The sequence below is a fragment of the Topomyia yanbarensis genome, chromosome 3, assembly GCF_030247195.1.
Source record: "Topomyia yanbarensis strain Yona2022 chromosome 3, ASM3024719v1, whole genome shotgun sequence".
Lineage (NCBI taxonomy): Eukaryota > Metazoa > Arthropoda > Insecta > Diptera > Culicidae > Topomyia > Topomyia yanbarensis.
The window spans coordinates 375,045,947-375,059,150 of NC_080672.1; the positions used below are offsets into that span (position 1 = coordinate 375,045,947).

Genomic DNA, 13,204 nt, shown 5'->3' on the forward strand with positions numbered 1-13,204 from the left:
GCAACACAGCATTGTCAGAGAAAACCGGGCCAGGATGCAGTCGTTGCTTGCACAGTCAGCTCTTTTCTCCCTACAGTCTTCCACAGGTTCACCATTTCGCTGGAGGACAAATCCGTTTAAGGTACACGCCGAAAACAAATCTCCAACTTTAGATTGATTTTTTTTAATCCGAACCGTACCGTAAGTGATTGGATTCCGTAGCAAATGCTGTGTTGTATTTTCATATTCGAAATTGATTCGGTGTACAATTACTAAAACATTGGAGCGTTGGCAGTGATCCCGATTGTTGGACCTAGATATCATTTCTTCACCGTTGTTTTCATAACAATAACTTCACCGTGCTGTGCCGACTTTCTATAGACTATAAGAGTAAATTTTTAATGTCAACAGCAGATCTCGCGAAGGTTAATACTAGTTACCGAACGCAATCTCTGCTTCTTCATCTGGCATGACACATTCAACTGTAGTTCCGTACAATAGAAGAAGAAAGCGGTGCAAAACCATCACCAAGTTTAACCAACTTTGCATTGTCCCTTTACCTTCGGTATTCGGTGAGAAAAGTTCGTTGAAAACACAACGAATACGGTTCTTGCCACAACTAGGGTAATTTTCTAATAGTTGGCTCTTGTTCGGTTTCTGGAGAAACATTTTCTTAGCGTGACCTTCACTGTGAGCAAACGATTCGTCTAGGTGATGATATTTTCAAATTCATAATTAGATTTTTCAACCTGAAGCAAAAATAGACCATACACTGTTTAATTGATGGAAAAGACACTAGGTTGGGATTAAGGCCAAGTTTCAATGGGGATACACTGTCGCCCTTGTTCATCGTGGAAAAGCTTCCGTAGAGTAGTTTATATGTTTCTTCTAAATAAAACAGGCACTAGCGATTCCCGTAAACTACATATTTCAATTTCCCGTGAAACATTAGCAAATTACCCTATTATGGCACTAGTGTTAGTTACGGCAGAAGAACAAAAGTCACACACAATTCTTCAACAAACTAAGGCGTGAACGATGAACAGAACGAACGAACGCAAACACCGAATATACGTTTCTCAAGTTCAGCTCGTAAGCACCAACTAAAGATAGCGTCGCGGCTCTCGTAGTGACACCGGGTTCCACCGTAGCTGCTGCCGCCATCGTTACCGATGAGTTTTATTATGTGCAGGGAAAATGAGAAAACGAGAGTGTGATAGCCCTATAGGGCATTATGAAGCATAAAGGGTGTCCTCGATATATATGGGCCACCGGCAAAGAAGGGCATTACTTTGGAACCGTTTAACCCAGTTTAGAGTTCAAATCGAGGTTTCTTCAGTGGCTGCGCCAAAGCTGTATAGTTTTCCGTTTTCCCGACAGCTAAACTTTGTCATATGGTTCTGCCGAATCAAGTTTTCCGTACTTTATGTTCACTGACTTATACTCTTACTATTGGTACAGTATGGCGCATAGTAAAATGCTAAAATATTGATGACGAATATTGATTGAATAATTGAACTGAACGTTTAATTTTGTACGTTGACGGCTCAATAAATTTCTAATTTTTGTTTTTCGTTTCATAATTAATTCTTTCAAATGCGTTTAGACCTTTGAGGTGAAGCGATTCTTGGATAACAAAAATACCGCTGTGTTCGTGTTATACTACAGCATCTGTGCGACTCACAAGTAATATACCGATACACATACGTAACTGCCGGCAAGCAGTTGCTTATTACGAAAAATGAAAAGTAACAGATTTAATCAAAGTAACGCGGAAAAAACTAGTAAATCGCTTGGACTAGTATCCTTATATACAGTGATCAAATTCAAGTTCTTTTTGTCGACAATCACCCATCGATTTAAACCTCGAAATCAACACAGTTTGCTACCATGTACTGTCTAATCAGACTTTGTTTTTAGTCTGATTACCGCAGCTTTTAAAATGCGCAAATGCCTCTTTCACTACTCTGTGATCAACGCCAATGATGTCGGTGTAGCCCGCGTAGCCAAGAAGCATGTAAGATCCATTTCTTTACACATCAGACCTTCGTATTCCACTGTTAAGTACTATGCTGATCATTAGAATATAGAGTACATCGCCCCTGCCTCTCCACATCTCAAACGAGTCAGATGTTCCTCGGGCTATTTTGACACTTGATTTTGACCCATCCAGTATCATACGAATCAGCTAAAATAGTTTTGTCGGAAAACCATGTTCAAGGAATATCTGCCACAGTTTGTTTAGTTTCACTGAAAACAAATATAAACCTTTTTTTTCAAATGAAGGATAATATCTAAATAGGACGCTGACCAAATGTTCCGAATTAGCAATTTTCGCTGATAACAATAGCTTGCAAAAAATAGAGAAACGAATGTCAATATTTGAGTATCTGCTTATAACCAACAAAAGTAAACACTTAGAGGCAAAAATCGGATGAAAATTGTGGAAGTTATTCAAAGTTTGTAATACATTTCTATAGAATAATTTTAATTGCTTGCACGCAGCGCAGCTGGGTTCGATTCCCAACTCCGCACATAGGGATTTTTTTAAACAGATTATTCTAGCCAGAAAGAAGAGGCGAATGATCCTAAACACGAATTAACGGAAATATTAACTAGCTTTTACAACGTTTCAATCCCTTTTTTGAAGGATTTGTTGAATAGAATATTACGGAATTTCTGTTAGAAAATCACTACATTCACATATAATTTGATCTTTTTTTTTGATCGGACACAGTGAAACATCGCAGATGATGAATACTTTTCCACATCCACAGATCACTTGCCAAACAAGGCTAACTTGAAACTTGTATCGCAATGTGTGTGCACTGCCTTGTTTCCTGCCGCTCTGATACTCTGTGGTAATAGTAGACGCAGTGTATGAAACCGGATAGTAACAATTTCAGGGTCGTTGAAGTGCGCGAAGATCTTTTTCAGGGCGGGGATATATTTGTTTCTTCGCCAGCAAAAATAAATGTTACTGTTATGATGCTCGCGATCAGATGTTTCTCTTCGTTGCTTCTTGCACTTACTGGTCACAAGTATGATCCCGTCGTCTTTCGTAAGGAAGGAAACTGCTTTCGCTTTCGCAGTGGTCATAGTGGCGTTGACACAAGTTACAAATTTAGCTACCGTTTGTGGTTCAAGTAAAGGTATTGTACACTACATGTTGGATTTGATTTCCGTAGACGAGTTTTCTTAGAGTTTTCCGAGTATGGTTTTCCGTAATGTGCAGTCTGATAACTGAGCCTGCCACGTATTAATTTTTCCTTTATATGTGCAAAGAGTTCGTTCTAAGGTACCACATTGTGCTCTCAATTCCGGGTCGGATAGGAAGAAATAGATAGGTCTAATCGCATTCTCACCATAAGCATTCATCTTCTTCCCTAACAGAGCCAAAATAAGCATCTTCCCTAACAGAGTCAAAATAACGAGACGTGAGTTGATAAAGCGCGTGCTCAGAGGTAACTGGTGCCAGATCGTGTAGTCGTACTCCGATTGAATCATACTTATATACGCAAATGATGACTTTAGCGTTTTAATATTCGATGTTATGCTTGATGTTGTTTCGTAAAACGAACAACTCTGTTTGAGTAACGGCTCTCAATCTGTACATCCGTACATTATGTTTAATGGGGTGAAATTTCAGGGTGTCTACCCCATTGTGCTGCATGTTCAATAGGGCATAGCAATTTTTTTTTTTTATTTCTCGAAGGCAATCAATCTCATTCATATTGTGACAAATGTCAAAGCAAGCTCAGATGCCAAATTTCACATCATTTGGGCAATTCTAGTCTCCCGCCCATTTCGCTTAAAATTTTTAAAATTGGTACTATGGGATAATATGGAGGAAAATATATTAAATGCTATAACTTTTGAAGTAGCAATCAGAAAATTACAATTTATACCTCTTTTTAAATGAGAAAATCTTAGTATTTGAATGGAGGTATTCCTATTTTTAGATAAATACGGGAAAGCGGGGTGCTGGGTCATTTTGGCCCCAAAATCCTCTATTTTTAATATTTTTTGGTCAGTGATGCAAATCATACATATTTTGATGTTTTACTGATGTAAACAAATCTCAGAAATCGAACGGAACCTTTTTGACCTTTGTACAAATACGAAAAGTTGGGGTTATAGGGCTTTTTGACATTTATATTAAATTTTATGATTTTCTCGTGCATATTATCTATTATTCTTCAATTAATTTTCATAAAATGTACTTTGTTGAACGTGGAAAATTCTTAGGAATACATCAAAAATAAATACGTTAGCGGTAAAACTCAGAAACATCAAATTTTTTGACATTAACTGTACAAATTACATTTTTTTCATTAAATGTCCCAATACCTCAACTTTCCCTGTTTTTCCAGAACTTTTCTCATGTGATCCCTAAGCGTATTTTACACTAAATACTTTTAGTAAGTAAGTAAGTAGTAAAATTAAAAAGAACTTTGTTGAATGGAGTTAATATGTACGATTTTATGATAAAAATGTGAAATCGAGACTATATGTCAGATAATTTGATGTTTCTTAATTTTACCGGTAACGAATCTATTTTTATTTTGTTCCTAAGAATTTTCCACGTTCAACAAGGTAAATTTATTAAAATTAAGTGAAGAATAATAGAGATATATGCACGAGAAAATGATAAAAGTTAATATGAATGACAAAAGGCCCTATAACCCCAACTTTTCGTATTCGGACAAAGATCAAAAAGATTCCGTTCGACTTCTGCAAAAGAAGAACAATAGGGCATTGCAAAAAAAAATTTTTTTGCAATGCCCTATTATTCTTATTCAAACGACCAACAAGTAAGCAAAATCTTAAGTTTTTTGTGGAAAAATGAAAAAAACATAAAAGAAAACAGTTTCAGGATTCAAAAAGCTTATATTTTCGTCCTCATTCACAATTTTTTTTAAGACGAAAAAACTAAATGGCGACCGTGGTGACGTTCTGCCAAAGTAAACTAAATTTATTGGAGGGATGACCTAGGAACGGGTAAAAAACTTCAAATTTGACGTAATCGTGCGATCTCAAGCTTTGAGATCGATTTTTTATTTTTTTCCACTTTAAGGCTTTACTAAAAATAGTGAATACGAAGAATTTGTAGATTTTATAGGTCATTCCTCCAATGAAAAAGGTTTTCTTTCCAGAGGTCGAAAATGAAGTCTTTAAATTGAACCGTTTTCAAATGAGTACGCAGTTTTGAAAAATCATGCTTTGAGATAAGCTCGTTTAAAGTTTTGAGAACACTTTCGCTGAATTATTCGTGGTAGTCAAAATATTGTAACAATTACATGGAATTATGGGTTTTGGACATGGCTGATTACGAATATGAAGCCCACGAAGCCCCACTAAAAAAATGGTGGTGGTATTTCAGCCAAAACCAAGAAAAAAAAGTTCTGTGATTTATAAACACGAATTTGAGCCGTTCTCGGGACCTGCACACATATACAATGCAAGGCAAAGCATTCTGGGAACGCGCATAATGTCATGAAAAGGTTTCTACCTGTGGTGCGTGTCTCGAGCCGAGAGCGTCCCATGGCGGCCAGGACGCCACTTCGAACAATGGCCAGTAGCAAGTTTTTTGATGCGCGGATCGAAAAACCTATTTAACACAACATAGTAGACAAGTATACCTTTGAAACATGCAAAGAAAAAAATCAAATTTTTTAAAAGTTTGAATAAGAAAATCCCCTTAATTTTTTTACTACATTTTCGAATTCAGCGCGCGATTTTTTTTTTTGAGTTTGGTCCGACGAGGCTTGTCGAACTTGAATTTCGGAAGCACTTCCTATCAGAATCACTCACTACACTTGCAGACGAGACGGGAAATGTCGTCCATTGCAACACTGCTTTAGGCCAAATGCTGCGGGCCATGATTCTTATTTTGATATTGAGTGGAAGATTCGGATGTGGGGGCGTCGAGGCTCATGATCGCGTGGAAACGAGCATTTATATGTTCGCGCTTGAGACCATTTTGCATGTTTGCGAGACCGCGGTGGTAGGTTGTGCGTGAATAATCGGGAAGGCTCGAGCATTTGTATGTTAACGCCTTTGACTGCGTGGACTAGTGTGTATGTTACATCGCGTGTATAAATTTGATTGCATAACCGTGCGATCATTTTTATATTCGCGTAGGCAATTTGGAGTGTACTGTTCGAATGCTAGCAGAGATTGCATTTCCCCATATCACTGAAATATCCGGCAGTGGGGTCCTGAGATTTGTGATACGCATAAGTTTGTTTTTTTTTCGGGCGAAAGCTGAAAGCATAGACCTAGACTGCTAGGACTTAACGTAGAAGCTTCCAGACGCGAACAATCCTTGATCACGTGAGAACAGGCGTTGGTTTAATCGCACATGAAATACACCGGAAAGCATTCGAATTCTTTTATATATTTTTTTACATTTTAACGACATTCAATTAGCTAGAGATTTCGGGGTAGAATGCAAGGGTGTGAAGTATACAGATCGAAAAACTAGAAGTGGTAGAGTCACTAGAACAGGCTTAATACCTTAGCTTTTGTCTTCTGTTGATGGTGGTCGAGCTTAGGCAGCATAACTACGAATCACTCAAGTCCACCAGCATGCCTCCTGGTAAAGACACACTTGTCCCTCTTTACCGTGAGAACCGACAAAAGAAAAACCACGTAAGATCACCACTGAAAACCTGTCGACGATTAATATCAATGAAATTGCTGCTGTTCATCTCTGTTTGCCTTTCGATTGCCGAGATAGATTTTTATAAGACTATTGCCATTGCGGTTACAAGCATAGCGGGTTTGTTACATTGTATATGGTGGTTGCTGTGTCTACAACGATTACCCACCGCTGCCGATGGATTCCCATAAGTTCCTTTTTCTTTTTTTCGTTTATATATTTGTGTGTAATTTCTATATTAGCATGTACACTAGAGTGACAGGAAAAAATGACCCCTATCGGCCCACCCCTGAGTCGATTCCTAGTCCCATCAGGAGTACTTGCACCAAATTTGAAGCAAATCGGACAAGTCTAGCTACCGGACCAACGTTCCTGAAGTTTGTATGCGATTTTTCGACAATTTACATGGAGAAAACCCACTAGCTCGCATTGTTGCCGCTAGGTGACACTGTATGCATCGTATTATCACTGTAAGTGAAAATAAGAAAGATAATTTAACTGTCTACAACTTTGATAAAGACTGCTAGTGAATTCGGCTTCGTTAAAAGAAGTTATTAAACTTTTGGCGAAGTGATGTCTGAGTCAGTTTTGCATGGGGCCTAGCATGCGAGTCATGTTTTGGTTAGAACATTGTAGTTCCACATTTTACCGCATAGAGGGCGCCAAGACTAACTTTTTAACGAAAAGAGATAGAAATTAGGTGTCTACCACAAAGTTGTAGAGCAGACATTTTGCAATAATTCTTCCGAACATTTTGATATTCTATCTCTCTTCTATGAAAAGTTAGTGTTGGCGCCCTCTATGCGGTCACAGTTGGAACTAAAATTTTTCAACCAAAACATATTTTAAGCTAAGCATTTTTTTACAAAAATGTATAGTTCGTGTGCATCGAGTACACAACTATGCACTGCTAGGCCCCATGCAAAACTGACTCAGACATCACTTTGTTAAAAGTTTAATAACTTTTTTTTAACAAAGCCGGATTCACTAGCAGTCTTCGACAAAGTTGTAGCCAATTAAATTATCTTTCTTATTTTCACTTACAGTGATAATACGATGCATATAGTGTCACCTAGCGGCAAAAATGCGAGTTGGTGGGTTTTCTCCATGTAAATTGTCAAAAATCCCATACAAACTTCAGGCATGTTGGTCCGGTAGCTAGACTTGTCCGATTTGCTTCAAATTTGGTGCAAGTACTCCTGGTGGGACTAGGAATCGAATCAGGGATGGGCCGACTGAGTTTTCAAAAATTCGTTACTTTTCTGGGCAGTCTAATGTACACTGATGGATCCTTCAGGTTCATATTTAATGCAACTAATCACTTAAGAATTCTTTTTTTAGTTGCTTCAATTTTTTTTAGATAGAATGAAGATTGATTTTTTTTCGGACAAACCCTTACAATGTTCAAAAGAACAGGTTCCCGAAATGTTTATCAGGCATTTAAAGCTCTTGAAAAATATCTTTTATCGAGACTGGTCCAACTGGAGCAGTAGAGCTTCGTTCTCGGAAGGGCTACCTGTCAGAATCACTAATCACAATTGCAGACGAGACGGGAAATATCTCCCACTAAAACTTTGGGTAAGACCCGTTGCAGTGGGCCATAATTCTAATTGTGATATCGAGTCTACTAATCGGATGTGGGGACGTGGAAGTTGTATGATCGCGTGGAACGAGCAATTATATGTTCATGCTAGAGACCGCGTTTATACTTAAACGTGAAAGTTCACTTATTCAACGGCGTGCGTAGATGATTGCGGAGGGCACGAGCTTTTGTATGTTATCGCGTTTGATCACGTGAGTTTGTATGTCGCTAGCGTGTATGTAACTTTGCGTGTATATATTCAATTGTATAACTGTGTGACCATTTACATATTCGCGTCGGTTGTAGAATGCTCGTACGGGCCGCGATTCGGATGTTTAATTTTGAGTGTAAAGCTCAGATGATAGAAGAGAATGAGTTCCCTCATATCACTAGCCAAATAGTAGGATGAATAAGGGTGCGTTGTACTCGACTTTTTGTTCCTCTCAAACGCGATTATTTTACATTTTTCAAACCAGACTTTTTATGTTACAGCTTCTTAGAAACGAAGCAAGGCTGCTGATACCATGTAAGCCGAGTTACAATTAAAATAGTGTGACATCCTGACTAATGAGATGAATAAGGACTCGTCTACCCTATATGAGCGTATTTTTTTTGGGCAATTGTCCAACTGAATGCATGAACTTAGGCTACTAGGAACGAGGGTAGGGGCTTCCGGAAGGTACCGATTCAGGTTCGCGTGGGAACGTGTGTTTGTATAATCGCACTTGAGAGCGTGTTGTAAATTGTAAATTAGTAGGTGTTAACATTCTCTTCAGCGCAAGGGCATTTTAATGGTTGCGAGATCGCGAACATCAGGAGCGGATCCAGGGAGAGGATCCATAGGGTTCGGACACCGAAAAATTTTCAACTTGTTGAGAAAGTTCAAATTAGTTTTAATTTTCAATTAATTTTAAATGCAAAATCATTTTAAACCAAAATTTTCACTGATTTTCATTAATTTGAATTATTAAGTGCTATAATTGTACAACGGTAACTTTGAAATCGAAGCTTCAGACTTTGTGGAAGATCATAATTGCATGTTCGCGTTTTATTATTGCGTAGGGCTCGAGCGTTTGTGTGTAATTGGATTCGATTGCATTAGCGTATGTGTGTCGCGTGATTTCGCGTGTATCAATTCGTTTGTATGACCATGTACGGTACACCATGCGAGTACCCCATATTACTACAGTATCCGGCCTTGGTACACTGAGTTTTCTAATATGGGTTTTTTTAAAGCTAGATTGAAGGAATGGACCAGAGCTAGAGGCTTCCAGACGTGACCAACTATTAATCGCGTGGGAACGGGCGTTGTTATAATCACACTTGAGATGGCGTTTATTAATTCGTAAGTACTGACGTATTGACCAAGGTGTTTCTATGTATGCGAGATCGCGGGCGGAAGTGTGCGCAGATGTTCGTGATTACATGATCGATTGCGTGAGTTGTGATTCTGGCGTTTAATTTTGAGTGTACGGTTCAAATGAAAGGACAAAGTGAGCTCCCCCGTCTCACTGAAAGTCTCCATAAATGGTGTCCCGAGACTTGTTGTCTAGTGCATAAAGGTTTTGTACTTTAGAGTGGGAGCTTCCGAACGAGAATGATTCGTGTTTGTGCGAGAGCGGGCATTTGTTTGTTAGCACAAGACACCGCGTTTATAAATCCATAACTGCTCCTACATTGATTTAAATGCGTGCACGTTTATATGTTTGTGAAACCAGTGGCATAGGTACGCGTGAATGATTGCGTTTCCGACCGGGTTTGTATTATCGCGAATGGCTTGAGCGTTTGTATATTGTTGTGCGCGTTCGTTTTATCGCGTGGTCGCCTATGCCACGCATTTGTAATTTAGCGTATACTAATGCGCATGTACCGTGTAGTCGTTTCCATATGCTCGTGTGCTTTTGAGAAAGAAACAGCAAAAGAAGAAACAACATATAATTAGACATTCATTCAGTGAAGCCTACAAGAACGTACGACTCGGCAAACAAAGTGGTCGAGGTGGCAGTAGAAAATCTAGTAGAAGGAGTTAAACGACCTGGCAATTTAGATTCAGTCGACTGGAAGGAACTGTATTTTTTCTGAATTTTATGCTAATTGATTTTCGAAAAAAGGACGTATGACTCGTATACTACAATATATTAGAGAAAGCAATCAGATATTGCAACGATCAACCGCAAAACGGCAATAACATAATTGAAATGTGAGAAAGGCAAAAACATACAGCACATGCAAAAAGAATATTAGTATTCCGATCAGTTCATATATAGCTGTAACACTTACTTACGGCTGGACTTTGGTTTGGTCAGGTGAAGGAGGTAGGAAAAAAAATGCAACATAAAAAAGGTCCAATAAGCCCTCCCGGTCCCTTCGATGCACCACTACCGAGCCGTATTGCAACCAGCATTTTAAAGTAACTTTCTGTTAGATGTCAATATGAAAAGCTACAATTATGCTCAATGGCTATTTTTCTTAGTTGGCACTTTAACTAGCGATTTTTTTTTCTTGGGAGCGTCCTACTTGAGCTTCAGAGCTAGGGTCTCAGAAGGGCTCTCGTCAGAATAACTCACTACAACCGCTGACGAGCAGGGAAATGTAACCCCCCCTAATTAGTGCCAATTGCAGCGGGACGTGACTCTGTAAGTGATATTCATGTTTACGGGTACTCCATCATTACGTGTATCATCGCGAAGGGCTCTAGCGTTTGTACGTTAACGTGTTCGGTCGCATGTGCTAACGTGTATGTAACTTCACGTGTATAAATTCTATTTTTAACCCTATTTCCATTCGCATATTCGCGTGTGTTTTGAAACGATTGCGCGGATCGTGAATCTTACACTTAATTTTCAGTGTACGGTTCCGATGACAGAAGAGATGGTGAATTCTCCCTTATCACTAGAGTTCTCGGTCATGTCGCCAGGGAATGTGTTATTTAGAGGATATGAGCGTCATTTTTTGTTTGGTCACTAGAGTTCCCGGTCATACGTCCAGCTGAACGCGTGGACCGAGGCTTCTAGAGCCGTGGTACAGATTGCCGGACGTAACCGATTCATTATCGCGCGACTGGTGTAAATTTTTACGTGCTATAACGTTTGTAAATTTATAGGTGCAAAAACGTTCATTTAATTACCGGGGTTGTTGTGATGTTAGCGAGATCGCGGGGGACGCAAATATGAATGGATGATTTCAATTGCTTGTTGGTTTGTGTTACCGCGAAGGCCACGAGCATTGGTACGTTTGGAATGAGAGATTGAGAGTGTATATGAGAGAATATGTCCAAACAGTTCACACAGCATGTGTGAACGCTTAAAACAACTGAGTGGTACCGATTAATGTCTGACTGGCGCCAATTTAGAGTTAGTTTGAATATATCGTCTAATTGGCAGCAATGTTGGTGTCAGTTACTGACGAAAAATGGGACGGTTTTTACGAGGTTTCGATAAAACTTGGCACGTAGTTCTCGACTAAAATATAACAAACAGCACGGCAATTTCAGTGGAAGTAACTTCTAATCTCTAACACAATGTTTAGGGTAAGGGCAAACGGGTTCCGAAAAGCGGTAGCATGGTTTAAAAATTAATAAAAAACTAACGAGTTTAAAGACTAGCCTGGCAACGATCGAAGCGAAACTTTTTATCGTCCATTATACGAAAGCTAAAAGCCGCGATAGGACGAAGTAGTACCACGCATATCCTCGTATGCATTTCCCCCGCCGATATTCCACCCACTCACTGAGAGCGAGGATTATTGTAGCACTTATCATCAGCTACAACACAACCAAACACAGACTAGTGGCGGCCGACGCAAGAAGGAGATCCAACGGTCGAAACCGTTTTCTTCGTCGTCAACTCCGCCACATTTGGCGCGCGCGGTAGGAAAAATGGAAAACAAGCATCCCGTTTCAGTCCCATTCAAGGAAGCGTGGCGTGCACATCGTATTGTTTCGCGTGTTATGGGTGTTATGTTAGCACCCGTGGAAATTCCATCCTCTTTGAGTCAAGTTAGGATCTATGCACGCTAACGGGTAAAAGCAAAAGTTTTTAACTCTATCCGGTGTGCGTACGTGGTGGTAGTGGTATGGTGAACGAAGTTTTGTTTGGGTGCGTTTCATTGCCATCACAACCAACCGACCGTGCTACGAGGGGGGTCTGATGATAATGATCGTCATTATCATCATCAATGCTACCTCCAGTGGCTAATAGCCAAGACGTCATTAACCAGCAGGTTGGTTGACGTACTGAATTATAGGATACCTCCGCACGATTTTTTTTCCATTCCCATGATGATAGGATATACAAACTATGTTCACCACCCACCGCGGCTAGTAGTCGCAAGGTTCAGGATTCAACGCGTTCGAATAAGCGAATTAGTTCTTGAGTGAACGGCTTTATGGAAGGACCGAGAGCAACAATAAGAAAAAATCGGCGTGACCCTTAAACTTAGACTTAGCTGGTTTGTTATCGTCATTCCGGAATGGTAACCTACGGATGTAGGTAGTGGCAGTGCAATTTCACACCCAACAGATTGGAAACATTGATTGATTTCCAAATAATGTAATCAACGCTGACAAAGAAAAACTACGAATCGTGAAAGTGGTAGAAAAGAAACCATCACACTGAATTATTTATGAATAAGTGTTTAGGGGAAAGAAATCCGTTCCAGCCGCGGCGTGGCGTTAAGGGTGGTAAATTTATCGAATATAATTTCATGGGATTCTTACACGCCAATTCTTCGAGCTTCGGTTGGGTGCTTGAGTGACGTGAACTTGCAGTTAAATAGCGATTTGTTACCGGGCTCAGATTGAAGTGTGCATGGCCTTGGAGTGGCGGACGCAAAGGACTGCGTGAATTGGCGAATTGAAGCGATACGTACAGTAACAGGAGGAGAACAGCGAGCGGGCTGTGTGCGGAAAATTGGTGAGAGTTAACTATCGATCTAGTACTACCCAGCCGGGTATAGCCGGCAGGGACGATAATGCTAGT

At 39.7% G+C, this 13,204-nt stretch overlaps 1 protein-coding gene across 8 annotated transcripts in view; it reads right to left on the reverse strand.

Moving 5' to 3' along the window:
* LOC131693686 (probable beta-hexosaminidase fdl) overlaps positions 1–13,204 on the reverse strand; it is a 151,341-nt gene that overhangs the window by 31,383 nt on the left and 106,754 nt on the right. The window contains exon 1 of one of the 8 annotated variants that reach the window (XM_058981729.1): positions 940–1,074. The exons of 3 other annotated variants lie outside the window; for them this stretch is intronic. Coding sequence is in view for 1 of the 5 variants with exons in the window: in XM_058981724.1 (XP_058837707.1) it covers positions 180–224 (45 nt within the window). In the remaining 4 variants the exon portion in view is untranslated. Of the gene's footprint in view, positions 1–179; positions 420–539; positions 831–939; positions 1,075–13,204 lie in introns of those variants that run through there. 4 more of the 8 variants (XM_058981728.1, XM_058981732.1, XM_058981724.1 and 1 more) reach the window with 4 other exon arrangements.